The sequence below is a fragment of the Copidosoma floridanum genome, unplaced genomic scaffold (assembly GCF_036245765.1).
Source record: "Copidosoma floridanum isolate Cflo_tuat_1 unplaced genomic scaffold, Cflo_Japanese_pri ptg000032l, whole genome shotgun sequence".
Classification (NCBI taxonomy): domain Eukaryota; kingdom Metazoa; phylum Arthropoda; class Insecta; order Hymenoptera; family Encyrtidae; genus Copidosoma; species Copidosoma floridanum.
The window spans coordinates 6,374,267-6,401,560 of NW_028321909.1; the positions used below are offsets into that span (position 1 = coordinate 6,374,267).

General features: G+C 32.7%; 1 protein-coding gene and 2 non-coding genes across 10 annotated transcripts in view; all 3 read left to right on the plus strand.

Annotated features, from left to right (window-relative positions):
- The first annotated feature begins 2,131 nt into the window (after positions 1-2,131).
- Positions 2,132-27,294, plus strand: part of LOC106639391 (NAD kinase) — a 37,516-nt gene continuing 12,353 nt past the window's right edge. The window contains exons 1-2 of one of the 8 annotated variants that reach the window (XM_089597330.1): positions 2,132-2,416; positions 4,516-4,560. In XM_089597330.1, the coding sequence (XP_089453456.1) occupies positions 2,247-2,416; positions 4,516-4,560 (215 nt within the window). In that variant the 5' untranslated portion in view covers positions 2,132-2,246. Of the gene's footprint in view, positions 2,417-4,515; positions 4,561-6,293; positions 6,372-10,367; positions 10,408-13,157; positions 13,191-16,515; positions 16,535-16,668; positions 17,041-17,508; positions 17,809-20,671; positions 20,849-27,294 lie in introns of those variants that run through there. The other 7 variants (XM_089597329.1, XM_089597331.1, XM_014352992.2 and 4 more) reach the window with 7 other exon arrangements.
- On the plus strand, positions 3,372-3,443 carry TRNAG-UCC (transfer RNA glycine (anticodon UCC)). The gene has a single exon. It is a non-coding gene; the product is annotated as a tRNA-Gly (tRNA).
- Positions 18,259-18,330, plus strand: TRNAE-CUC (transfer RNA glutamic acid (anticodon CUC)). The gene has a single exon. It is a non-coding gene; the product is annotated as a tRNA-Glu (tRNA).

A 27,294-nucleotide genomic window follows, 5' to 3' on the forward strand; every position in this document is an offset into this window, starting at 1 on the left:
TTTTTTTTTCAAGTTTCCGAGTAGTCAGAAATTTTGTATGGTTATTATTTAAAATCATATTACAAACATTATTACAATATATTTTTATTCGTAATATAGTTTAGTAAAGTCCTTTTCGAAAAATAATTGATAAATACATTTTACCTAATTTTAGCTTTGATGATTGTACCATAGGAGTTTTTTCTATAACATTGCCAGAAACCTGTGATTTCTAAAAATACTTAAAAAATGTTGAGTTCATAAATTAATGAAACCTTATTAATTAAAAAATAATGATAACAGACTTTCGAACGGTCATACCTATACCTTAAATTATGCATTTTCAAATATTTTAAGGATACTTGGTACTTTTAGAGTTATTGCTGCATATAGAACTTATTACGAAATTGAGGTAAAATAAATAAAAATCTTCGTAACTAATTAATATTCAAAAATTGCTTTCTGTTTTTAAAATCAACTTTTAATGCGGCTCAATTATTTCACAGAATAATTTATGAAAAAGTTATTTTCATTATTAACTGTAACGTAGGAAAGATATTGGTAAGGAGGTGCTTTGCGAGAATGATCAACGCTTATTACTTCGAGGACCTTTACTCAAAATACCGTAATGATAAGCAAGATAGCGCGTGTGTTCCCTACAAAGGCTCGTCGTGTACTCCCCGAATAGACTCTCCTTGCTTTCCCTTCCCTTGGCCCTAGGGCCCCTCGTTGTGAGGTTTAAGGAGAGGGAGCGTAGAGTCTCACCTCTCACCTATACTATTGTACGTTACATAACTTAAATATAATATTTTTATAGTAAATTAATCAATTAGTTATTATCGCTGCAAAAAGTTTTATTTGGATTTTATGAAAAACTAATTATACACCTTAATGACAATTTTTGTAATAATGGGGACAAATTTTAAGTATAGATTTTCGTTACATTTCTATTACATTATATGTATATTTTCATTATGTGACGATAAAAAATCAATTAAATAAAAATAAAATCCTGATTAACGTAGTTAATTATCGTTAATAAGATATGCAGCAAATTTGTAAAAAACGATTATGAGGGTGATAGGTGATAAGAAAAAGTTAAAAATAGCAGATTGAAAAACTATTTGTAAAAAATGAGTACCAGGCTATTTTTAGAAGTGTTTTCAATTTATCAAGTCAAGTAAGTGTCTGATGAAAGTACTGTGCCGGCCATCGAAGACAGATAACAATAAATACAATCCCTGTCTTACCAACATATTTTCAAACATATATATATTTATATATAATATATAGTCGAAAATTAGCTATTGCAGCGCATTCTAGCGACTGATGTTGAAGTCCTATCGTCATTTATCATTGGTAACGTCACTTTTAGATTTATTATACATAAAGTTGAAAAAATGAGCTTTCATTTCTAATTAGTCCAATGCAGATTACTTTTTTCTTGGTTGACTATTGTTGACTTCTGTATGTAGATTCAATTTTTAAATCACGTATGCCATGAATGGAGGTAATATTAAAATAAAAAATATTGTTAGAAGCTACACTATAATTTTTTTTTTTTTAATAGCTAACGCTTACTACATTTTTATTCCCCAATTCTATTGTTCTAGATTATTTGAAGAGATTTTTTGTAAATCTTCAAGTTTTTTCTTCCATATGTTTGTCTTGTGTTAAAACTATTACTATGTACTTTATGTAAGAGACACCATTCTTCTCCCAGTTGTTTTCTTTTATGAAAATATATCGAAAAAGGTAGCACACCACGTCAAACCGTAGTTTGATTTTCATGCTTTATCTTTAATACCAAAACTACAAAAATTCTCTGCTAGAAAAAAAAAAAATTAAGAAATCTTCCCTTACCTACACGGTATATCTTACAGTTTGGTAAAGCAGTTTCAAAGATTTTTTAATTTTTTTAAGTGGAGCAGCAATCACGAGCTTAGCCAAGACGTCTTTGTCACTCGAGTGTTCAAAAGCCCCGCTCTCCTGGCAATGGTACTCAGATGAGCAGGCGCGTCCAGGCTATACGTACACGCGCAAGTACAGCTTCGACGCTGATTATAGAGTCAAGTGAGTCAAGTCATCTCTTATTCCCTCTCGTAGGTGCTGCTCATTACTGAAAAACGGTCAATTTTTTTTTTTTTTTTTTTCAACAATTTTTGGTATGAAAAATATCATATGGGGATAGAGGTGGATTCGTCGTTTTGAGGGTGTGTAGCTGTAACACCCGGCAGTTTAGCCGGGAGGGTTGTTTATGTGTGTGTATGCATGAGTTTGTGACAAAGGACCGAGTTGTAGATTTACTGTACAAAGACAAAAAAAACATGAACGAAAGCGATTTGCACCTGGCCAAGGCAATAGCCGAGATGGACACGGATGACGTGCCGAAGAAGACGGCGATCTCACGAATGCACGACAAACAGCAGACCTTCAGGTACGATTTTTCTTTTTTTTTTTTTTTTTATTTTCTTCCAACACGTTTTTTTTTAGTGACATTCAACCCTTTGTTATGCACGAGTCGTATCGACTGCTGTACTGTCAAGTCGTGCAGTAAATATGTGTATTATATACATGTTTCATTCTCTGTGCTGTGACGTATATTTTTACATTTAGAATTATGCGATTGTCACGTCATGGCCGTAAACGAAAAAATCTATATTAACGAGTAAAATCTGTCATAACAGAGACGTTGACATTCGCTATACTTCGTACAAAACAGTCGTATACTAAGTACTAGCAGCCAAAACTTCTGCGAGTGGCACGGGTTTTTCCCGTATATTGTACGGAAAAAATTGTGCCAGCACGAGTTGCACAGTTTTCCCTTGCTAATCTGGATTTTCGGCTATTATAAGCATGTAATTTTCTCTACACATCGATACATGGTGCAGGTTTAACCTGTCATTATATTTTACCATGATATACTATTTAAAGATTTAATCGAGATGTTTTATTTAATGATCATTGTTTGTGTATACACAAGGACTTTTTATATCACTAGATCGGAATGTTTCACTAATGCAAATAATAAAAAAAAATGTATGCTGGGTAAATTAGACAAAAGGAGTTTTAATTAAAATACTTTAAGCGAATGATAGGATTTGTTTTACATGAGCTCGAGGTTCAGTTTACAATGTTTATTAAAAAAATGTGTACCTTTGTAAAATAAAATTGCAAATTCGTAAGCTTATCTAGTATTCAATAAACAGAAAGAAGTTAAAGATAAAGTCGTTACTTGGAGCCTAATTTTAACTACTAAAATAAATTAACAAAGTATTTTGATATAGAATACGTCGATCTTATATCTCATATTATAAGCATGAATGTAAGTATATGAATCGAGCGTAGGAGGGGAAAGAACCTTACAAAGTATCTGCTAACCCCTACCACGTGCGATGGTGGTGTAATGGTCAGCATAGTTGCCTTCCAAGCAGTTGATCCGGGTTCGATTCCCGGCCATCGCACATTTTGCTGTTTGTAGTTCTAAAACTGCAATCTCATAATATTTTTAGCAATGTTATAACATCATTTTATGATTAGAACGTATTTTGATGCAAAAAGTTGTAAGCATCATTGATCTGAATTAAAACTTTTGATGGAAATGACATCATATAATTTATATTTATTCATTATTACCTGCTATTTTATTGGACACATTTTCAAATATTTTTAAACATGTTTAAAATCTCATACGGGTTGTCATAAGTTGTGATCGTAGTTATTTTAAATGCTAATTAATTTTACTCAAAGTATACGAAAACATTTTTTACGTTTGTATCAATCGCAGAATGTTCCAAATAGTTTTATTACAAATATTTAGCTGTACTAGAAATTTGGGTCAAGGTTTTGTGAAAACATTTATGTATGAAAGCAAAATAATTGAGAAAAAATTCCATCCATAACAGTTTCCGATTTATTGCTTTAGCCTGAAGCTGTTTCAATTACATTAAAAAAAAAAAAATAATTTTTATATATATATATATATATATATATATATATATTTATATATTTATTACATCACACGATCGATGTATTTAAAAAGTAAGGGGGCTTATTGAAGTTTTAGTTTTAATAAAAAATTTGAAAAAGCAATGAATAAAAGAACGTAACCTTGGGCTCAAGTTTTTACAAAATTCTAAGATTAAAAAAAATGGAATAATCAAGTTAAGATTAAAATAACAATTTTAAATATACCTATTGCAATCGTATAAATGAGGCTTTCGTTCAATGACAAAAACAAAAAAGGCAGTTGTCATTCGTAGTAGTTATGCACAATTTGAAGTGTTTAAGCCTATGAATTTAAAACTTTGATTTTTCAAAAGGTCTATGATGTAATAGTAAAAGAAAAATAAGTATGTCAAGGATGGTTTATGAAACAGACATTTTAACACGTAACAAAAGATTTTGTTTGTTGTTTCAGTGTTAACAGCCAATAAAAAGAAAAAAATTTATGCACTTGAATGAAACAAATTGTAGCATACAATAAATTAAAAAAAATTAATAAAAATAATAATCTAATTTTTTTTCTCTTTAAAGCAATACACGGTCTGAGTTAACCGTTGAGCAAGTGGAGCCGCGAAGGTAAAGCAGTTTCTCAAATCTTTATCTGTATGCTAGCGCTACTCAGCATGATTTGGAGTAACTATATTTGAGTGTATAGTCAAGTTTAATCAATCGATAAAGTCAGTGTTTTACGTTTTATTTTTTTTTTAATTCATTACGAATTAAATTAATAGTTCCAGGCTGAAGTTTTTTTTGTAGTATGAGTTTTGTAGTTTTAAATAACATTGTTTGTAAAATAATTAACCTTGTGTTTTTTAATACGTTGAAATACCGTAACAATTTTTAATATATCAATTTTTTTACTTGATTAGTTTTGACTGGGTGTAAAATAATTTTCTAGATATATGTTGTTTTTGATATAATTGTTTAGTTAGAATTTAGGTAGTTAGAATGTAGTTGGATATAATTTTTTTATATTGCACAGAAAGCGTATACATACGCTTTTTACATAAAATTATATCACGAATATAAGGTTTATTATTTCCTACTTGTCATGAAAATTTTTTGTATGAACGTTTGTCTAACGCACGTTGTTTTTGTGTTAAAATTAAACTACACTATACACATGCATAAGTAACATAAGTAACATATACTCACTAGTTATTTATCTAGAGTAGATTCAAGATGCACTGAATTATACTCTATCACTATTAAGATTTATTATTAATCAAAGGAAATGAAAAATTAACTTCTTGATTAAAAAATATTTTTTTGTAAGTATTTACAAACTTGTTAGTTTCTACTACAACTACCAAAAAGATACATGATCATTAGATCACACAATAGTTCCTATAATGTATACTCCCTAAAGTACGTAACTTTTAAGGATAAGATCAATTAAATTCTGTCAAAATTCTTTCGTTTTTTTCCTGTTTTTATCCAACGAATCAATAAAAAAATTCTTGAAATTTCTTCCGGGCAGTTAGTTTGAGAAATGAATCTATACTATTTTTAACAGTGATGAATAATAAATAGTACAAAACTGTTTCTTTAATTTCTATTAAATATAATTTATTACTTGAAAATAAAATTCAAATGATATTCTCTCGAAGTACAATAAAAATTTATGCTACTTTTCTTAACGCTATTTTTATAGATATAATCTTAATACAGATATTCATATTAGTGTATTTTTATTAAAAAATATATTTCAGAAGTATTTATCCTTAAATAGTGTTAAAAATTCAAATAATTGTATCTCATGAAAATTATTACAGTACAATTTCCTTTTCCAGCTGGATGTATATCGGATCTCTGATTTGAGGGACACATTTAACAAATTATGTAACACATTGATATGTTTTAAATTCCACAAAAGATATACCTCAGTATTGATGTAGTATCAAATATCTTCAAACAATACTTATCTGCCCTCAAAAAAAACTCAAGAACCTCTTGAAAAAGCATCCCCCCAAAAAATCTAGCGTACGCGGTGCGTAAGAATAAGTACAAAATGCGGATCGTGCGTGAGTCCACAGCACGAGTTGATCGTTTGCCAAAATTCGCAACAGAAAGAAAGAAGGTGAGATGGAGAAAGAGAGAGATAAATCTGCTGCACTTCTTCTCATTAGGAGGCAGAGCATTATTTTCACGTGGTGCGGCGTCTCTCGTTTCGGGCTTCCGAGCCGCATGATGCTGATGCCGCTTACGATAGGCCTTCTCTCTCAGCCGCTTATAAACCATACGAGGACGGCCGGCGCGAAAGCCGGCCTCTCCACTTTTTCTGTCCGCGCTTAGTCGCTTACTGCCCTCAAGACTGTGCCGATCATGTCGTTGTCGTCATCGTCTGCTAGTAGCGGCTTTCATTCCCTCGAGGACCTTACTGACTGGTGAGTTTTATCATTTGCCGTTTTGTTTTCCCACTAGAATTTCCTTAAGAAGTTTTGCTAGGGAGAATTTCAAGATACGTACAATGTTTCTCTGGAACGTTTCTTTCACGTATACTGCTTCCGTTGAAACGATTATGAACAATCAATCGTTTATGGTTTATTTTTATATTTTTATCAATTATTCTGTGTTGATGGTCTAATTTTAGTTAACTTGTGCCATGTCTTTTAATAACGCATTTGTTTGAATAAAATGTCATTGTAAGTAGTACTAGTCAGTTCACGTGTTGAAATATCAATTTTTTAAGAGTTTTATTTTAAAGCTTTGAGCTAATGGCATTTGTACTTTGATTAAGTATTTAAGACAAGTATCGAAACATACGTTTTGCAATTCAAAATTTACATGCGTCACAGCAGTCACTGGCGTACGTGTTTGCGTGGCGCATCACGCAACTGATCCACTAACATTGAATCATCAAAGTAGGCTGAATTTGTTTATGTTCGGCAAATATGCTATATATCTGCAGTATATAAATGGTTTTAGGACTTGTCTATCTTATGGACCGCCATTGTCGGTTTCCATATTTATTAACTAGTAGTATAAATAAGGATATACTAGACATCTCTTTTTAATAAGTTTCAACAGAAAATTTTCAATTCATAATATATTTGTGAAAATGCAATTGAAATCAGCATAGTGAATTTGAAGGCTAAACTGACTGGCAATGAAAATTTTGTGATACGTGTCATGGAAACATACTTAAGTAGGTGTAATATTAACGCAAGTTTTACCTTTTTAATCAACATCCGTTTAGTAAAGTATGGTTAAGGTTGTGCAAAGAAGGTCAGTTTTCACATAAAATTTTTAAAAAAGGGTTTGTGTTAAGTTTATCGTTTACTCATTTAAATGTGCACATATGATTACTTATTCCGGCGTGCTTAAGTTAACCATCACACATTTAGTACAACTTTGTTATTTAGTTTTATTGCAATTATAATAGTTAGCTACACATCGTTTCCATAATTGAATTTTTTTTTTTTTTAAACAATTATGTAACGGTAGAAGGCATAATAATTAAATGTTAATTTTTCCTTGAGACTTATTTAAACCATCAACTAGTAGTTGTTAAACAACAATACTTACAGATATGAACAATTAAAGTTGATAGTTACAAGTCTTTGCATCGTGTGGCAGATGCAAAGCTTATCATTAAAAAGAAAGTCTAGCTTCTAAACGGTATGAAATTTTATTGTAAGTACTGCACTGATACTAATTTGAGTTGATTTCTAGATGTTTGGCTACCAAACAATTTTCTCTAGTTTTAGAAGTATAAATATTTTTCTTGCAACATTAAAAATTAAAAGCAATCAATTTTTAGAATTTTACCTTTATTCTTCTAATAAATTAGAGAACCTTGCTAATTAATACTGAATACATGAGTAATTTTTTCAAAAACACCATTAATTCAATTAACTACTCAAACTGCAAAAAACAATGTATTTTACAATGGTGTATAGTATAAGCCTAAAGTAATTTTTTTTTTTTTTCGATTTATGGTGAGGGGAGAAATAGAGATCAGTTGGTAGGAAAACATGACCTTGATCTATTCCTCGACAAAAATAAAATGAAAATTTAAAAAATCAAAAAAGCTATTTTACAGAAATCATACAGACACATATAAATTGAATTTTTCGTGTCGAGATAGGTTTTGTAATTATTTGAACATTTTAAAGAGCTACAAAATTAAAATCATGCAATACTTGGCAACTTGGCAAGATGATTATAATTGTGTGTTATTAAACACAAGTTATTTAAAAATTATAAGTTTAATTATATCGCATATACTAAGAAAGTGGTAACAAAAATGATTATAATATAAACAAAAAAAAAATTGTTCAAGTAAACGTAACGAATTTTCGTAGGTAAGGAATTTTGGTGAGTTACATCTATTGAATTTATTATATTCTTTAAGGGTTCCCTGAATACAATGGGTGCCTTGTATTTACAAATCATACACTATTTTAATTAGTATCCAAACATGTTGATACTCACAAACCTTGCCTATAAATTTTTGTTATACAAAACGTAAAATCCCACCGAATAAGAAGTATACTAAGTACAATCTACAAAAATTCTACATTATAACATTTAAACCATAAAAAGTACACCTAAACTGAAGAGTAAATTTTTAAGTTGAACTTTAACACTCGAGTGTTAAGAATTAAGATAACGTCATCATAATCCTTTTATCACGTTGATAAAATGTAAGAAGTAATCGATGTATTCCATACGAGAGCTTTGACGAGTAATCCCCGGATCGGAATAGTAGTCGTTTGATAAAGAGATTAAGCCACGAGGTCAGGATCAACACTAGGCTATATAAGTTACACTTAGAGAGTGAGCCTCGGAGTAAGAAACGATTTATAGACTGATGTGTTTTAATTAGAGTGACACTATACAATCCAAATAATACTGTATTTGAGATAGTGATCCCTTTCAAATTACAAAAGTTTGACAACCAAACGACAAGATTTCATAACGTCCTGACACAGTCCTGACGTGAGCAAAACGTCATTTACCAAAGAACCAGCGACCACTGCTGTAATAATGTTAATAACAAACTTTGCCGATAAGGCCAGTAATAATCAAGGCGTCGTCGCAAGACGGAAAATTAGTACATTTTTACTTTCACACGGGACAGAGGCTCGACAAGGCATTAAGAAAGAAAAAAAAAAGAGACACGCACGAAGGAATTTGCCTCTCCTCGCACGTGAACCCACGCACTCGCGTTGCTTACGTCAGTCGATGACGGATTTTTCGTTCGACTTCTCCCCGCGATGTTTAACTCTCTCACGAGCAACGAGGCACACAGGTATAAAAGGTACACGGACTGACGACGCTGTTGCGCAACCCTTTTGCGTCCTTGTACAGCCAAGTGAGATAATATTTAGCACGACTCGAGAGCAGAGACTTATGATAGTTGTTGTTGTTGTTGTTGTTGTTGCATTTATATGGTTCTCGTTTTCGCATTCTGTCCGAGTAATTATCCCGGTCGTTAGAGTCGATAATCACCTGAGAAAGTTGTGAGTGTATCTCATGCGCAACGCAAAATTGAGAAATTTCGTGAGTCTTGGAATCAATATGTTTATTTTGTAGGTTCTTGGATGAAAATCACTGGCATAGATGTTTTTGCCAACAGCAAGCTCTTACGCTACGGAGTACACAGTAGATTAGCCGTAATTTATGGGTCGTTGGTTTTGACATCTTTAATGCCCACTGCTTTGGAATTATAGAAAATCCGCATTCACCAAAAGCGCGAATCCGAGTTTCACGTGCAAATTGCACACGTATACCCACAAAACACTTGTTGATCCGGTCTCTGCTGTTTGTGTATTCAATTATCGGATAAGTGGTCTAGCAGTCGAGACAGAGCAAACAAATCAACGTACTCGATGAACGAAAGTGAACCATAATTCAATCCAAGTACACCAGAATTGAGGTCAATAACAGCTGAACTATCGATGATTTATTTTTTGGAAAAGCCAAAAACGAGTTTACGTTTGTTTGTTCCTTTGGTCATTTTTCATGAATGATTCGTTGTGGATTTCAGCGAAGTAACAATGAAACGCCCCAATGCGTAAACAGCCTCTGACAGAAAGCTTCATTAATCCGTGAATTTCGCTACAAAGGAGAAGAAGAATAAGAAGAAGGGTTATCTCCCTGGTTAAGCGTATCTCTGGTCGAGAGAGTGGCAGAAAGTCGAATGGCGCACTTCCAACGTTGTTGTTATCATTGTCGTGCAATCAAGCCCGCCGTATATCACACGCTGGAACGAGATTTCTTTTTCGCTCCCTCTGGCGTGCCCATCTCTGTCTTTCTCAGGCACTGTTGAGCAAAAGATCCGCCGTCAGTGGCATTTGTCGACGACTAATAGGGAAGAAAATGCGCCGGCAGTCCAGTGATGCTCTGCTCGAGAGCCGGCGCTCTCGTCACGCGGGCGGTGCTGCGTGTGCGAAATGGTCTCGACTGCATGATCAGGTAAACACGCCATGGGAACCACGAGCACATCTTTCCGTACCGTACCGATAAATTAATTATGTAATCATGTAATGTGGGTATGGTTGACGATGTTTGAGCGAAGCACGCTTTGGCCAGTGAGATAACCGTGCTAGCGTTTCTGCGAGTGTGTGTGTGTCTCTGTGTGTATGGTGAAGTGAGAGTTATTCTGTGAGTGATGTGCTGTTTCGGTTTGTTGTGGAGTACATGTCGAAGGAAAGACTGAAAGAACTCATGGTATGAATATAATTTTTCGATGAAATTTCCCGGCTTACGAGACGAAATTCCAACATCAGCTGAGCTGAGATAAGGCGAGTGCTGATATTTTTCACCGTACAACTGCTCGATAAGCTCATTGTTATCGTTATTTAGAGTAGATACCCGATTTTTAGATCACGCGTGGTTGATAGAGTTGCGCTCGTCATTCTGTTTTGATAATTATGTTGTAGTGTTTCTTGCAAATTTCTGTAAAAATCACCGCAAGCTTTTTTTTCTCGAAGTAAAATCCAAGTTTTTTCTTCTTAAACACACTGCGATTTCGAGAAATGAAGTAAGTGGATTATGTTTTGGATAATGCTTACTTTTCCGAAAGTAAACATGTGAGCACATCACTAGTCAGATAATTCAAGGTTTATACACATAAGCCTGACCAGATCTGTAACTAACATTCGATAAATCACATTCACGTATGAACGTACGAAGAAGCAGGACTTCACAAATTAAAAAAAAAAATTATATTTATGGACTGACAAGAGCATATTTATGTTTAAAAGGTAGATGGTTTGGGTGTACTTACAACAGCTGAAATTGTATTTTTGTTTAAAGAACTACTTGGCTAATTAAATAAAAAAAATTTTTTTAAACATTAAGATACATAACAAGCGTGTGATAAAGATCCATCAGTTGGTTATTTAATAAACATGGCTGCATGTTACCTAGCTTTTATCTTAATTAAACATAGATACGGCACCAGGAAATATTACAAGAAATAACAGACTAAATCTGATCACGTTATACTTTCAGAATTTATGGTAAATCATGGCATTATTTCAATAAAAATAATCACTTTTTCCACATTTTGTTTTTAAACTTACTAAGAGGGTTGTAAGTAATTTATCACATTTGTGATTAAATTGTACATTAATTTTCCATTACCTTAAAATTTTTTTAAAAAACAAATAAAATATAATCACCCGTTACATTTTTTACATGTTTTACCATTACTTACCTAGGAAATTTCTATTTGAATTATTTCGATTTACAAATTACTAAAGTAATGTGTACTATGTTATTTTAACTACAAATTACTTGAAAATTAAATACATCAACTTTTGTTATTACTATTAAAAATTTTAATGCATAAATAAAATCAATATAATTAAAAACTAAATTAACTGTATAATTCTATATGTGTCACATACAACATTGGATGGCTATTGTGTTTTCAAATATAGTTTTAAGCTTTGTTTACCAATTGAAAAGTTGTTGAGGAACATTGTTATAGTTAAGTGGATATAAAACCTACGTATTACAATAAATGTGGTTTACAGAAATTCTGCAGTAATTTTGTAATGAATTGTATTTTAATTTCTCAGAATTAAATACATGGAGTTTTCAATGTATGATTTCAAAAAATGTAATCACCTGATACAATGTCGAGTTTTTTTAATCATGCAAGTTGCATGCTCAAGTATTTTACCAAGCTTGAAAACAAAAGGTAAAATGAAAACAACCCACTTTCGCGAATCATCGGATCGAGCGCTCGGTTGTGAGAAAATCGCGTGACACAGAGCGTGCGTCTCGGACATATAGCTATCGTACGATCTGAAAAATCAGCCATTACACCACCGTCGCACGTAACACTTAAATACCGTCCCGCGAACTCGACTCAGCCTTCTTTGATGCCTGCGACAGGCTTTTTAGGTCACTGGAACGACGGCGAATCTGCAAGACCTCCGAAAAGATTTAATTTCGATTAATTACAAAAGATCGGCCGAGACAAGAGACCATGTAAGAAATGGCATCACGTGGAGTTACAGTTCTCTCTGTTTGGAGCTTCATTATTTTGTTTCTTCTCCCTCACCACCTCCTGTCCAGTCACCTCCACGCGAGCTCGAGGAAATTTTGCGGGCATGCGATCGGAATCGCTGCTGCCTCTACCTTCTCTCTCGTTTGTCAGTCCCACTCGCGTAACGTGGTGCACATACAAAACTATATGCAAATTCATTTTATTCACTTAATAAGGATCGAGTTTCGCCGAAGCAGGTTTCGTTCCATCCTTGAAAATTGAACCTAAATCACAAGCTGCCTGTCTCGAGGCACGCAAGTGCGTGTGTATGCGAGTACCATACGTCCGAAGGACGAAAATTGCCGCTTCGGCTTCGTAACTTTGCAACGTAATGAGGCTTACGTTACGTGGCTGTAGTAAGACCTATCGGTTTACTGATGCGTGTGTGCGTGAAACGTTTATTCGATACATCTTTGAAAAAATTTTCCACGTTCCGTTCACACGGTGTTTCATGACGATCGGTTTGCTCGTACTTATGGGGTAATGGAAATCTCCGGGATGGAATACCATCCCCACTTTTTTTTTCACGTCACGCACTCGATGTCGAAACTACTAGTTTTCCTCGAAAACACAACCCAAGGTGCGCACCTTGGAGCGGAAATTCAAGTGAAAGATCCAAAGAAAGTCGTCGTAAGGTGACTTCTTTGGAACCTTTCCTTAATCATGTCCTCCCCCCACGTGAAACAATTGACAATAAGTAAGTGTTTGAAAATTATTTGTAAATAAAAATAATCCTCAACCATAAATTTTAAAAAACAATAAGAAGATAATTAGGTAAGTATTGCTTCGTTATTTTGAAAGGAAAAAAAAAGATGACCGTACAATTGACACTTCAGACAGGTACATATTGAACATGACTGTTAAAAAAATACTTAAATTTAAGAGATATTTAAGAGGCACTTGTACTTTACGTTTCATATTGTAGTAACGTAAATTAATTTTACGTAGGATATTATAAATTTTTTAGAGAAGCTTATGAAATTGTATGAAAGCATGTATTAAAATCAATGAAACTCAAATAAAAAAGAAATTTTGCTACCGATTATTAACATTCGTAAAAAAAATTTTAAATTTAAGAGAATTTGGTCAAAAAATGTATTAACGTTTATTAACGTTTCTTATACTTAATAATTGAATTTTAATTGTATAATTTTGTAACTGACACAAAAAATATTGCATTCATACTCAATTTATTTAATTTCAGTAAATGTGTAAAGATGTAGATAACTAGTTAATTAAGTTCAATGAGTACCGTTTTGAAGATACTTTTAAACATAAACCATAATGCATGTACTTTTTTTTAAATGATTTATACTCTTTATATTGATTTTAAAATGCAATCTTAGAATTTCAATTACTAAACCGTGAAAATGTGAGTAATTTTTTAATAAAACAAAAAATAAACATTTTTTAAACATTGTGCATTTTTTAAAATTATAATTGCTGTTAAAAAATATTTAAGTACAAGAACAATTAATATTTCAGTTGAGAACTTATGAGCATGAGTTTGAATATTAAAATTGACGATTGAAACATTGTATTTTAAGTATAAAATTTTCTAAATAAAAATAAACTAGCATATTGATTTTTCTCACTACTCTATAGTAATACTACTACAATTTGTTTAAAAATTTTGAAATTTATTTATATTTTGAACGTGAAATTCAACACTGTTATTAATTTTAAAAGTAATGGAACTAGACTACATGTAAAAGTTTTTGTCTATCTCACGCATACTTCATTTTAGGTGAGTTGTTAAGGTGCTGGACTACAACGCAAGAGGTTGGGGGTTCGCGAGACCCGCTTCGACATTGAATTAAATGTTCTTTTTTCTGAGTCAGTCGTTTATACATTATTGTGTTTATACAGTTATTTTCGTAATAATATAAATAATATAAAGATAATTGTTATAAACATATTAATCAAAGAATACATAAGTAACTATAAGTTTATAATAATAGATATATAAGATCACAATAATCTAATATATTGATTATAATTAATTATAACAATAAGATTGTGATACTCATATACTATGATACTATTATATACAAGACATATAAATCATAGAATTAATTGGTCTCGAGAATGAAGACTTATTTCAATGCATAAAAAATAAAAATAAAAGCAGGAACACAATTAGTAATGATAACACCATACAGGTGATGTAATCATTCTCCATTACGTAATTACCCATTACGTTCCGGAGGTTCAGACAAGATGTGGTAATTTTAAGCAGTTTGATGTAACTTAGCTGATAATGATAACTTTGTTGACACTTTCATTTTCACACTGAGAAAAATAAAACTCAAAAATTGATATTCTAATACTTTAAATTGCTAAGACTCTGAATCTAGAAATTAATTAAGCATCCACGGTAATTTTAATAAATACAATTTTTTCTGTTCAAAACGGTGAAAATTCCCTGAAGGATAACGAGTACTTGAAATCAAGTTTAGATATTTGATTTTTTTCTGCATTTTCGAAAGCTTTTGCTGAACACCGTTTTGGAGAAAAAACATTAAGATAAAATACTTCCGTTTTAAATATCTATTATTGATTGACGACCCTCGAGTTAAGGTTTTCCTTTACGATCGTTGAACTCCGATTGTAGTAAATAAGGCTTCTCTCTTCACTTAACGCTATATGTGTACCTTGTTATTGTTATTGAGAGCAACACCACAATCTTCAAATTAAAAAATTCAATTATTCAAGACATAATTGTCATTCATTTTAATAATACTTATCTTGACAAGTTATTGATCAACATTCAATAAATGACGTACGATACAAAGCAAGTTAATCAAAAATATTGTTTACTCATTGTAACTGGTTATTTTTACGTTTATTTGATATAATTTTTTTTTCTTTTGAAAATCCATATCCACATTTTACCTCTTACACGTATAAAATGAAAATTATTATAGATTTAATTGTCACGTTGTTCTGTATTAAAGTATACCTACAAATCGTAGGATTATATGAAAATTTTGTATACTTCGTGAGGAAAACGGTAACTAAGACAAGAATTTCAGATAATGTACGCGAAAAGTGGGAGACGAAGATGAAATTGAGAAGATAAGTTACGTACGAAAATACTAGATTGTAATCATGTGGACAGTGAACGGCTACATTTAAAGACTGTTTCTTAATGAGCTGGTTACATACAAATTTAAAATACTTTAATATACAACTTTTTCACATCATAGGTTTTGTTCTTTTTTTTATTTTCGATTATTATAACCTAAAAGGTTTTTTTATAAAAATTTGACCTACATTTCTAGAGTGAAATCTACAGGCGCTTTTGTAATAAAATAAGAAAAAAAAGTACATGAAAGGTAGATTTTTACTTTCTCCAAAACAATTCAGCCGTCATTGCGGCACTTAGCACTATTGATTTTGGGAGTTATTGAAAATCTTTTTAAAAAAGCAGTCTCCTTGTATTCGAGTGTGACACTGACAAGATATGTGAAAAAAACTTTCTGTTTCTTTCATAAAATATGTCGAAAATTACCTCGTAAAAAAAAAAAATTAACTTCACTTAGCTAATTAAACGAGCTATCCCTACAACAACAAAAACCACAAGATCGCGTAATATGTGTTTGTACGAAGGCCCCACTCCCTTTGGAAGAGAGAAAGAAAGAAAGCAAGAAAAGAACCCGCGAAAACCGTGTCAGCAGCGGCAATCTGTTTACGCAATTTACCCACTACAGCCCTCTCTTATGAGTACATGGAGCAACATATTGGTATACATATATACATGGAGGGGATACACACAGTACACACACTCACATCACTTGGAGGGAAGGAAAGCGTCTATAAAAGAGAGAGAGGTGAGTGTAAACGGTCGGTAATGTCGGAGGTCGGTCAGCAGCAGTGGGCTAGCGCAACAGCGTCTCAGTAAAGTAGCGAGCGTCGTATCGATCAGAAGTGCCGTTCTTTGGGACATATTTGTACAGCGGGTGTATCTTAGATAATAAACATAGGGTCGCGTGATATGCGCATAGCTGTGCACACGTGCACGTCAGCCAGCGGTGATCGGTAACGCGAAGAATCGGTTCTCTCTTTGCTTTTTCACGAGTCCACTTTCTCACAATTGATCAGGCGAGTCTCTGGTTTTTTTTTTTTTTTTTTTTTTTTTTTTTTTTTTTTTTTTGCTTTAACGGCACCATTGTCACCGGGGAAGTACCTTACGTGCCGGTAGCGTCGACCGGCTTTCCAAACGTGAATTTTCTCACTAATAGTAGATACACAGGCATATTATACCTTCACTTGCGCCGTAAAGTGAACAAAAAGACTTGCTGAGACGGACTACTTATTCTTTTAAATGTTTTTGTGCGTGTTTACTGAACGTGCTCGTTTCTTTTTTTAATTTGACGCTTTTCTCGTGCCTTTGTCGTACCGATCAACCGAGCACGAAAAAAAGCGAGGATTGGGTCTTTTTTCCAATTGGTTCGAGCAAGTTGATGGAAGAGAGGCTCACGAGCTGATAGTAGGACGTAGTTAAGGAAAAAAAGAATCAAAGGTTTTCTCTGTTTGGAAAATAAGTACGTGAGATATTTTTGTTATCGAGTGGTGACTGTGCTTCTGGTTACGTTTCAAGTTTATCGGAGATAATGATTACTCAGTCAAATGGTTGTAAGAAAATTCCGATTAAAACTAATAACTGTACATTGACTTCAAACAAATTTCGTCAATAACAAATGTCTGAGATCATTAAGATAAAAATACACTTCAATTTAAATTTACATTTTTAAATATTGTGGTATTTAAATGAAACAAAAATAATCGTGAAATCACGTAACCCGAATGCCAAAGGTAATGGTAAAAACTTGTTGATTAGTAGATTGACAGAGCACCAAATTTACTTAGAAACACATCTCTTAATTGTTTTTCTCAAATCATTTGAAAGTTTACGAAAGTGATAAGATAATAAATATAAAATAAGAAAACCTAAAGCAAGTTCACCACCGAACACAAAGTCAGTCGAAACTTACCGAAACATACTTCTACAGCGGAAATTTATATGTGAAGACGAGTGGACTCAAAGAAAATCAGAAAAACTGATTACAAGTGAGGATTGTAATGCCAACTATGAGCGGAAGATCAAGGATCTGTGGTTTCGTTTGCGATCTGGCCGATTAGATGGAAATAATAATGAGGGAGCGAGCGCGTCGATCTAGCGAGAGTTGCGAGCTGCTCGGCTCGTGGCGGGACATTCCTGAGCAGCAGCGTCAACAGCAGCAACACCAACAGCTGCTTTTGGAGGATAAAGAGCCAGAATTTCGGAGGAGGAAGCGTTCCGGTACTTGGCCGTGAGTGTAGACCCCTTCATTACAACACCTCTTTAAACACGTACTGATATTGGCCTCGTACATATTGTATGGGGTCGCGTTTGCCGCGTTTCTAGTTTGAGTGTCTATAAAATGTACGACTTGCGACATTTATTTTTAGAAAGTGTGTGTTCGCGAATTAGTTTACTTTTCTTAATTTTCAATGATCTGCGTAACATTCGCGACCCTTTAATTTTCTGTGACAGTAAAAGTTTATCAGACTATAAAATCGTTTCGTCAAAATATCGATTTAAACTTGTGAGTCATTGTTATAAATAAATAATAAGCTGAATTGTGACCGCAGTAGGGAAAAATATTGATTGAATTTAATAAATTAATGAAAAATTTTCCTCGTACTATAGAGGAAAGTAAGGCGTAACAGTAAGAGCTTTCTATCCCCGTACAACCGAACTTTGAAACTCATCTCCCGACTCCGGTATGGTCTAGTGGCTAGGATACCTGGCTCTCACCCAGGAGGCTCGGGTTCGATTCCCGGTACCGGAATTTTTGTTACACTTTGTCATAATTTCTCTGTTGAACAATATTTTCATGTCAAATTCTGGTTAAAACTTCAATTTTATAAATATCAAATATAATTGGTTGATTTCAAAATTTAAGTTTAAACACTAAACTGTTTTCAAAATATTTTTAATATTTAATTATTCAGTTAATTCACTGTGTTAATTCACTGTGATAGGGATCAAAAAAATTATATGTAACTGTATCAAAAGTTTTTAAACAATAAACTTAAGCTTGTAGCTACAAAAGACTGTTTAGTGACATGTATATTTCTTTGTGTATTTCATGTGTATTTCTCACGAGAGTGAGTCAGCATCTCATGTAATATTCATCGCACCGGGGCCGTATGCTAACACGAGATTCTTTGATTTTAATTCATACATACTGCAGAATATATAACACAGAATAATGTATTGATGGGTATTAATGATTCAAGAATTTTACTATCCGGGTCGGTGACCGAACAAGAGTAAGAAGTTTAACTGTTATGGTAAAATATATTTAACTACGATAAAATTATTTCAATGGTGTGCTCAGAAGCAACATGAACAAGAATATTAATTATTCATCAATACAAAGTAAATTTTATCATTAAAAAATTTTAGAATATTTAATAAAAACTTTTGTATTCAATTCAAAGTATTCTTCAATCTATTAAAACACTTATTATTGAACAAAAAAACTAAAAGAAAAAGGACTGAAACGACTCTTAGAACCCAAGATATACGATATAGTAATTAAAATTAATTGTTTGTACCATAAAAATTTTATTTACATTTTGAATCACTTACGTAACTTGGACGAACTGGGTAGGTTGTTATTTCTACAGGGGCATGTCAAGATAACAAACAAATAAAATTATAATGCTCCTAACGTAAATTAAGTAACTAACTACAGACAAATATTTTTTTAGCATGAACTAGATTTTTGTTGCCTAATAAGTAACAATGAGAGAATGAGGTGGTGCTTATACATTATTATGCATGTATTAAGAATAGATTTGACTAAGCTATTCTTTTCCTTGCATACAATTGAAAAAAGTATAAAATTATATGCTTCTTCTGTCTATTTTGAGACATTGAATATGAACAGAGATGGGTAGTATTTGACAGGGTTGAAATAAACTGAAATATTTTATTTCAGCTTTAATTCAAGTTATCCAAATACTTAATTGCTTTACTTAAATTAAATATCTGAACTAAATACTGCATTTATAATTACATTTCAAATAGTAATTTAAATAAAATACTTAAAGAAATATTTTATTTGAAATCAAATATTTTAATTATTAAAAAATGTTTAAAAGAATATTTATTATATTTATTTAGAATACAGTATTTAAACTATTTACTTCAAATAAAAATATCAAATTTATTTCCATTACTTTATAAAATACAAATGTATTTGGTCAAGTATTTAATATAAAATATTTAAAATAAAATTAATTGATTAAGTATTTAAAATAAATAAATTTTACACACATTTTTAAAATTTTGTTTAATGTATTTGAAAGATTTTAATTAAAATACCATTAGTATTTGTTGAAATAATTTGAATAACTGTAATTAAAATTTTATGTAATTGTCATTTTATTTAAAAAAAAATTTATTCAATTAATAAAACACTTATTTTTTTCCAAATAAATGAGTATTTTTTTTTTACATAAGTACGGTCAAAATTATTGTTTGCTTCCAACAAAGTATTAATTTAATTATTAATGTCAACAAGATAATATCGATTTTATTAAAAAAGTTATATTTTAATTTTTAATAATAAAAGACACTGTTGTCCAAGTATTCTCTTGATTTAATTAAACTCTACACTTAAATAAATTCACAATACAAATTAATATTCTTGTAGAAGACAGTTAAATAATACAAAATTTCGTTTAATTTAAGATTATAAAAAAAAAATCTATATTGTAGTAAATTTTTTTTTTACCAACACGTCTTCAAGATTTAAATGGAAACAAAAATCGTCGCACATGCACATAGACGTCATCGGTAGAGCAGTGAAAAAAAAAGTAATAATTCCCAGAGACAAGAGCTACTCTCCTCTGGACGAAACAAGATATCAACACTAGCGAGAAAGTAGGTCGAGCAATAAATAATTTAAAACCACCCCGTCAATTGAATTTTCACCTACTGGACAGCTATATGTACTATAAAAAACAGAGAGAAGGGACGTTTACACACAGAAAGAGACAAAGCGCTGGTGTGCGGAGAACACACACTCCGACGCATTGATCTACACCCAGGCATGCGCGCAAAAGCGTGTATCAAAGAGCGAGGTGCCTTCATCGGTTGTTTGCTCGTCTACCATGTTTCCTCATCCCTGGCAGTTAGCCGCGCTCTCGGTTCTGATAGCATTCGAAACTCTCTTTCTTTCTCCCTGTGTAGGTACTTAGTGAAAATCACAAACTTATGGAGACAACCAATGAACATCGGCGCAAGGATGGTCATAAGCACGTAGCACCGTCAGATGATTCGGACGTCGAGCTGAGGTATGGTAGTTATAGAGAGATAGAGGAAGACAAACGGTAGTTCTGTATGCTATTGGGGCGATAGGGAGGCTGACTGTACCTCCTACATGACCTTAACCTCTAAAGTTTCATGGTTCAAGTTAGTTGCTGGGGCTCATAGATGTGGCATCCGTACGCGGTTCAATATTTGAGCGTTCTAGGGGTAGTACATGCGTAATCGAAAAAGAATACGAAGTGCTGGGGGACGCTACAAAAAAAGTTTTATTATCGTGCGTCAGCTGCGTGCGTTTACCTCTATTTATCTGCTGCCAACTTACATTTTATGTTTCAAATAGTTAGTTTCTTTTTTTTATAACGCGATTACTATTCGATAAGCTTTTTTATAATTTAATATGTGTACAGTAAGCCTAACACAAGATTTTACAAACTATTGGTTTTATCTTATCTCAAAGATGAATAAGATTCTAAAACAAAATACACGTCATTCCTTATGTTTACCATCTTAATCAAAATGTAAACTTTGTACAGAGTGTATATTATAAAGTAACTGGTAAAAAAATGAGACGATCACAAATATTTATGACTAGTGACAATCTGATTTTAAGATGATAGAAGGAATTAGTATTTTTTCCAATATTATCAAAAATAGCTTAATATTAACTGTCCATCGTGCCTACCTCTTTGATATCGTTCAAGCGTTGGTCTACAAAGCTACCTAAATCATAACATTAAAACAAAGTGTACTGTAAACTATATGCTTTCATTTAATAATACTTTACATTATTCCTAGGATAAAAAGTTTATTTAAACTCATTATTTGTGAAGTACCCTTGCGAGGTATCAACAAAAATTTTCAATATTTTAGGTATGCATTTTTTAAAAGTTGTACGTTGTAGTTGATCAATGTTAAAAAAACATTTCAAAATAATTTTAAATTTCTAGGTGTATTTGTTAATAAGATTGTTAAAAAAAATTTTTTTCAAGTACTATGAACAATGTTTTAAAATAGCTTTGCTGTTTTCAAACCTAACATGCTCAAGTACGCATTTAGATAAACAAATTTGTATTAAAAATGAGACAGTTGTAATATAATTTTACACAAATACTTTTTCACTGAAATTTACATACATAACACATTGACGATTGATTTTTTTTGAAAAAAAAAAAAAAAAATTCTAAGTATTAAAAAAGAAATTAAAATTTTATAGAATTGATTGTATTTGAATAAAAAAACCAGATAACCAAGTTCAAGAATAACTCAAGAACGAAACGATTTTGACCCGTACATTTTTCAAGAATAAATTTTGCAAAATATCGTGTTTTCTTTTATAGAGAACATTGTCACCTGACAAAAACATGTGGAAAACCATGCGATCTTAAGGTTAGAGTAACGATTAATTAAATAAATTTGTCATTACTACTTAGCCGTTCGAGATAAATTTTATAAGCAAGGATTTCTCGTAAGCAATTTTTATTTTAAAGAAAAGACATAACTTGTGTTATACCTATAATTTCGCATTAGATAAAATCTCATTGGATGTTCTTACATGCAAACAATTAATTTGTCCCCTCTAACTTTTATCCGCAATCAATTTCTAGGTATTTTTCTTTTCTATTACGTACATTTAAAAAAAAGTCATTGAAAAGATAAACAGTAATACTCTTGTTTGTGAATAGTGTATATATTTACGAAAATAGGGTCATTGACGACCAGTCTTCATGCAAACGCGAGCGGAAACACTGGATAAAGAAAAATTAACCGACACACGCGCGTGTTCATTACTTTTTTTTTGCATAAAATGATATTATATAAGACCATCCGGCTATTTCATGTAAGTGGCACATAGCGCTTTGCAACTGAAAAACTATAATGGTTTATCACTCGCGGCTAATAATAAGTTTTCAGAAATTCACAATCACCGTCATATAACAGCTGTTATCTCATAGGAAACAAAAAAATCTTTTTCAACGTTTATGAGCTTGAAATAGATACGTAAAACCGTACCAAGCAAGACTCAACTGACCATAAGAAACTACACGAATTATTCCCTCATCTTTCAAATAAGGGAACCTAGAAAAAAAGGCAGCCCAAACTTTATAACGAAAGGTTAGCTGCAATTATTCGCGGATGATCAATCAAACACGCAGCCAGTCTATTCGTCAAGGCTACACTATCATTTTACATCGAGGCATGGGATTTACGGCGTGTAATTACAATGAAAGAAAAATAAATTTTTTTTTACTTTTTCTTAAAACTGAAAGTCGGCTTTAAAATATGAAATCTCAATGCAAAACGCTGGAAGTGCATTGTACAAGTTCTACTTTTAATTACATTTATTTATTTTTTTTTTTAATGGAGGCACCAAAAATGGCGTCGAGACAGTAGTAATGTGAAAAAGTTTCGAAATTACGGGTTGTAAACAATGATGGTAGTAGCTTTACAGTCACGTGACGAGAGATAAGGCTTATCAAAATGTAGGCAGGAAATCGGAGTATACCCTTACGGTAAAGAATTCGTTTTATGGGCACGATAAAAGAACACTTGGAATTTACAATATAAATATATTCGAGCCAAGTGCATTTACATCACTTATGGTAGTCTTTTAACATTATCTGTCTAATAAGTTTTCCGACACGAACGTCAAGAGTTTCATGATATTTATGACAATCTTGTTGTGGCATTTTTTTCTGATTAAAAAAAAATACGTATAATATGTATACTGCATGAAAGAACAACAACGTGATGGGAAAGTATCATGACACTCTCGTTCATTTGAACGCCAGCCAAAATGAATTAATAAATAACTCAACGTTTAAGTAATCCCGTCAGGGGCTTTGGTAAGTCGATACTCAATACACTCGTTCTCATGCAAATGCATATCCATATGCATATGCATATCCAACTATGCAGCCTCTAAGGCACTCGCTACACGTGCCAGCACGAAAGACCTATCTCAGTGAATTTTTACCGCAAGGAACGCGTTTCCCTTTCGCTGCCCGATGCATACCTACCGCACAGTGGGTGATTTCATGTTCTCCGATCCTCTCTCTTTAGAGCGCCCCAAGGGTCGCACAATGGGTCTGTCTCTCGTCTGATACCTGACGGATGTGCCCCCGCGGACCTCGTCCTTTTTTGCCGACCTCGTGTCTCTATAGACACTTCGTCCTTTTCATTTTCTCCAACGGCTAATTTGCCTCCCGTGTTTCTCGTAAACGCATTACCTAAAGTACAGGAAAAAAAATGAAAAAAATCAAATGGTGCTGGATCGCGTCTGCAATTATGATCAGCGGCTGCGATTACACCTTAATTATCGCGATGCACTCGCGTCAAGGGCAACTTGAGTATGTCTCTTTTTTTTAAATTTACTTTCACGATTTTTTTTCCTTTTTTTTTTTTATAAGTGCTACAAGTCACATGGTCACTTCGCGTGATGCAGAAGTGTGTTGGCGCTGTACAGCATATCCGTAATACATCCGACGACTGCATTTATCAGACTACGATCTCCCTTTTTTTTAGCGCTGTGAAACTTTTCGCAATTAGTTACATAAAATATTCCGTGATTTTTGCCAAGAATTTTTTCACCTTCTACACTATTTGTAAATTTTTTTCCTAGAATTATGTAACATTGTGTTAACTTACAACTTGTACTACACACGTTTGCAAGTGTTTCTGTGTATGTCTTGTGCATTTTCTCGGTTCTATTTTTGCGTGGTTTATAAATACAGATACTTTGTTGCATGAATTAATGGAGTATCAGAAATTTGGCAAGGCCATACAACTAATTAAGTTCTTAGCTACTTCCTGTTTTAATGTGTACAAATTATCAATAAATAATTCAAGAAAAAACATGGGATGTTATTTCTTGATGCACTATATTAATCAATAACATAAATTCTTCTATCGTAAAAATAATTACAAACTTTAATTGTCTTTTTTTTTTATTAGTAATAATAAAAAATACTACGCTAATGCATGCGAGAAACGATTAATACAACCATCATCAGGGCCAAAAGGATAATTACGATAATTACAGCATGTTATATAATTTTCCACAAAAAAAATTGTATTTTTACTATAACACCAAAGTTTTGTCACTGGTGTCTCATTTTGAAATCTCAAAAAAAAGTTGGACGCGGTGAAAAAAATTTTTTTATAAAAGAAAAAAGTAATTTACGAAAAGTTTTTATTTCCATAAAATTTACTAATTTATCTGGTGAGACACTTGTGTAAGACTCTCACTTTTAAAGTGTCAGCGAAAAAATAAAGTTGAATTTTTTTCAATTTAGACCATTAAATTTTCTTATTAAAAGCCAAAAAAATTCAATCGAGAGAGAGTAACTTGATTTTATACTTTGAAGTATAAATATTTCAAAACACCCTCACATTGAGTTAAAAATTTTATAATGGTATATCCAAAAGACTTATAAGTTTAAGTAACATTGTTTGTGTTGTTTCAAAAAAATAAAATACTCCTGCATCTTGCCTAAAAGTAAGGATAAGAAAACCGAACCTTCTCGACTGCGAGATTTCTCCACATTCGAGAGAAAGTTAGTCAGTTTGTTCGCATCTTTTTACTTCTAACGTCCAAATATATATAGGCTCGAGTATTTACAAATCTACCAACAATGAGCAGCTCTAATTTCACGTTCCATTAATATATCAGCTCGAAATCAATCATCTTATACTCGAACGAAAAAATGTATATTTATATTAAAAAAGCACAGTCGTACGTTACGATTTAAAAAGAATCCATTGACCTTCATCAAAGGTCTTCTGCTTCCATAATGTAACACATAAATCACAGTAAATCAAATTAAGAAATTAAAAAAAAAAAAAAAAGAACGCTCACCATCCCAGAGGTATACATATTTCTTTCTACATTTCGTTCTCAAAAAACAAACAAGCTTCGATTAGGATCTACAAAAAAATGTCAATCAAAATGTACTTGTATCCAACACACGCAAAATCAAAGTTTCGCTCCGAGCCAACACAAATCGACGTTCAAGTTCATCAGCGAGCAAAAATTATTGCCAAATCCCGTCGTAAATCATCATTGTCATCATCATCATCATTATAATCGTCGCCATCGCCGTATCAGGTAGACGACCTTCGCCCGATGCTTTAATATCCTTTCACCAGCGCGCCAAAGGCCCCTGCGGGAATTTCAGCTCTCGGCTCAGGTGCACGTCTCGCGTCGATGGCACGTCTCGAAAACTGCATTACCAACCGGCAAAATAGCGCGTTCGTTCCAAAGGAATTCCATGCTCGTTTGCTGTATGCGTGTGCCACTCGTCTCGAATAACATTCGTCATTCTACGGCCCATCGATTCAGTCTTTTGGGGCCTGCGCTTCTATTACAAGCTTCTCTAAACCCGCATGTGTATCCACGGGAAATAAAAATCGGCCTATTTTTACGGTCGCGTATTTGCGTGTTGTATTTTATTGTGCCTCACTGTACATCCTTTCATATATATTATACATACATATAATTTTTTTTTTTTTTTTTTTTTTCATCAAACTGTTGTGTCAATATTGGTAAAATACGAGAGAGCAAAAACTTACGATCGTAATGTGCCGAGATTGCGCGTGTCGATGGCGGCGGCGATTGTGTATTCCACGTATATTTGCCTGAACATCGCAATTGAGTAATGCATTTATATTTCGCTCGTCGTTCACATGCATTTTGCATGCCCATCGATTGGAATTGTATTCGAATAGGTTTGAATAAATTTTGTGCGTGCATTAGGGGATAAACCTGGTACGTGACGATTTCTTTCTTTTGTCTTCTGTTGTACTTTACTGAGTCTTATAATGAGACGTGTTTTTTCAATTGTTTGTAAATACGCCTACACATGTGGGTAGTTTGGTGAGGAATCAGCTGTATTATTTTCTCAATTTTTCTTCCCCCAATCGTAGCTACGATGTGTCAATGTCACGAATTCACTCGAAGTTGTTATAGTGATTTTTTATGTGGATCCTGTGACATGAATCAAGTGAAAACGTAACCAATGCGTATGTCGCTATTAGTGCAGCGTCACGCTCGCCATACCTGTGCTGCTTGTGTCACTCGATTTCTCAATGCCGTCACCAATATACGAATTGGTTGACAAACGAGTTCCCAATTGTTGTCAAGTCCCATCGATTTAATTTATGTTCGACATAGTTTTATTTTGTTTACCTCATAGTGTCGTGAACATAAAAGGAAAATCGATACGCACACCTGGTTACTAATCGACTTGAGTTTTACAGTCCCCAAATGCCTTTCACAAATCATTTCATCAAATATTTTTAAATAAAAGTGTTGATACGTCGGTAGAAAAATGGATTATTCCGATTTAAAGTTTGGTAAAGATATTATCTTGATTATCGGAACCAAAAAAGGTACAACTTTAGAAGGAAAACGAATGTCTTAAAATTTTAAGGAAATAAAGAGAAACTACTCGTAAAATAGTATTCATTTTTGCAA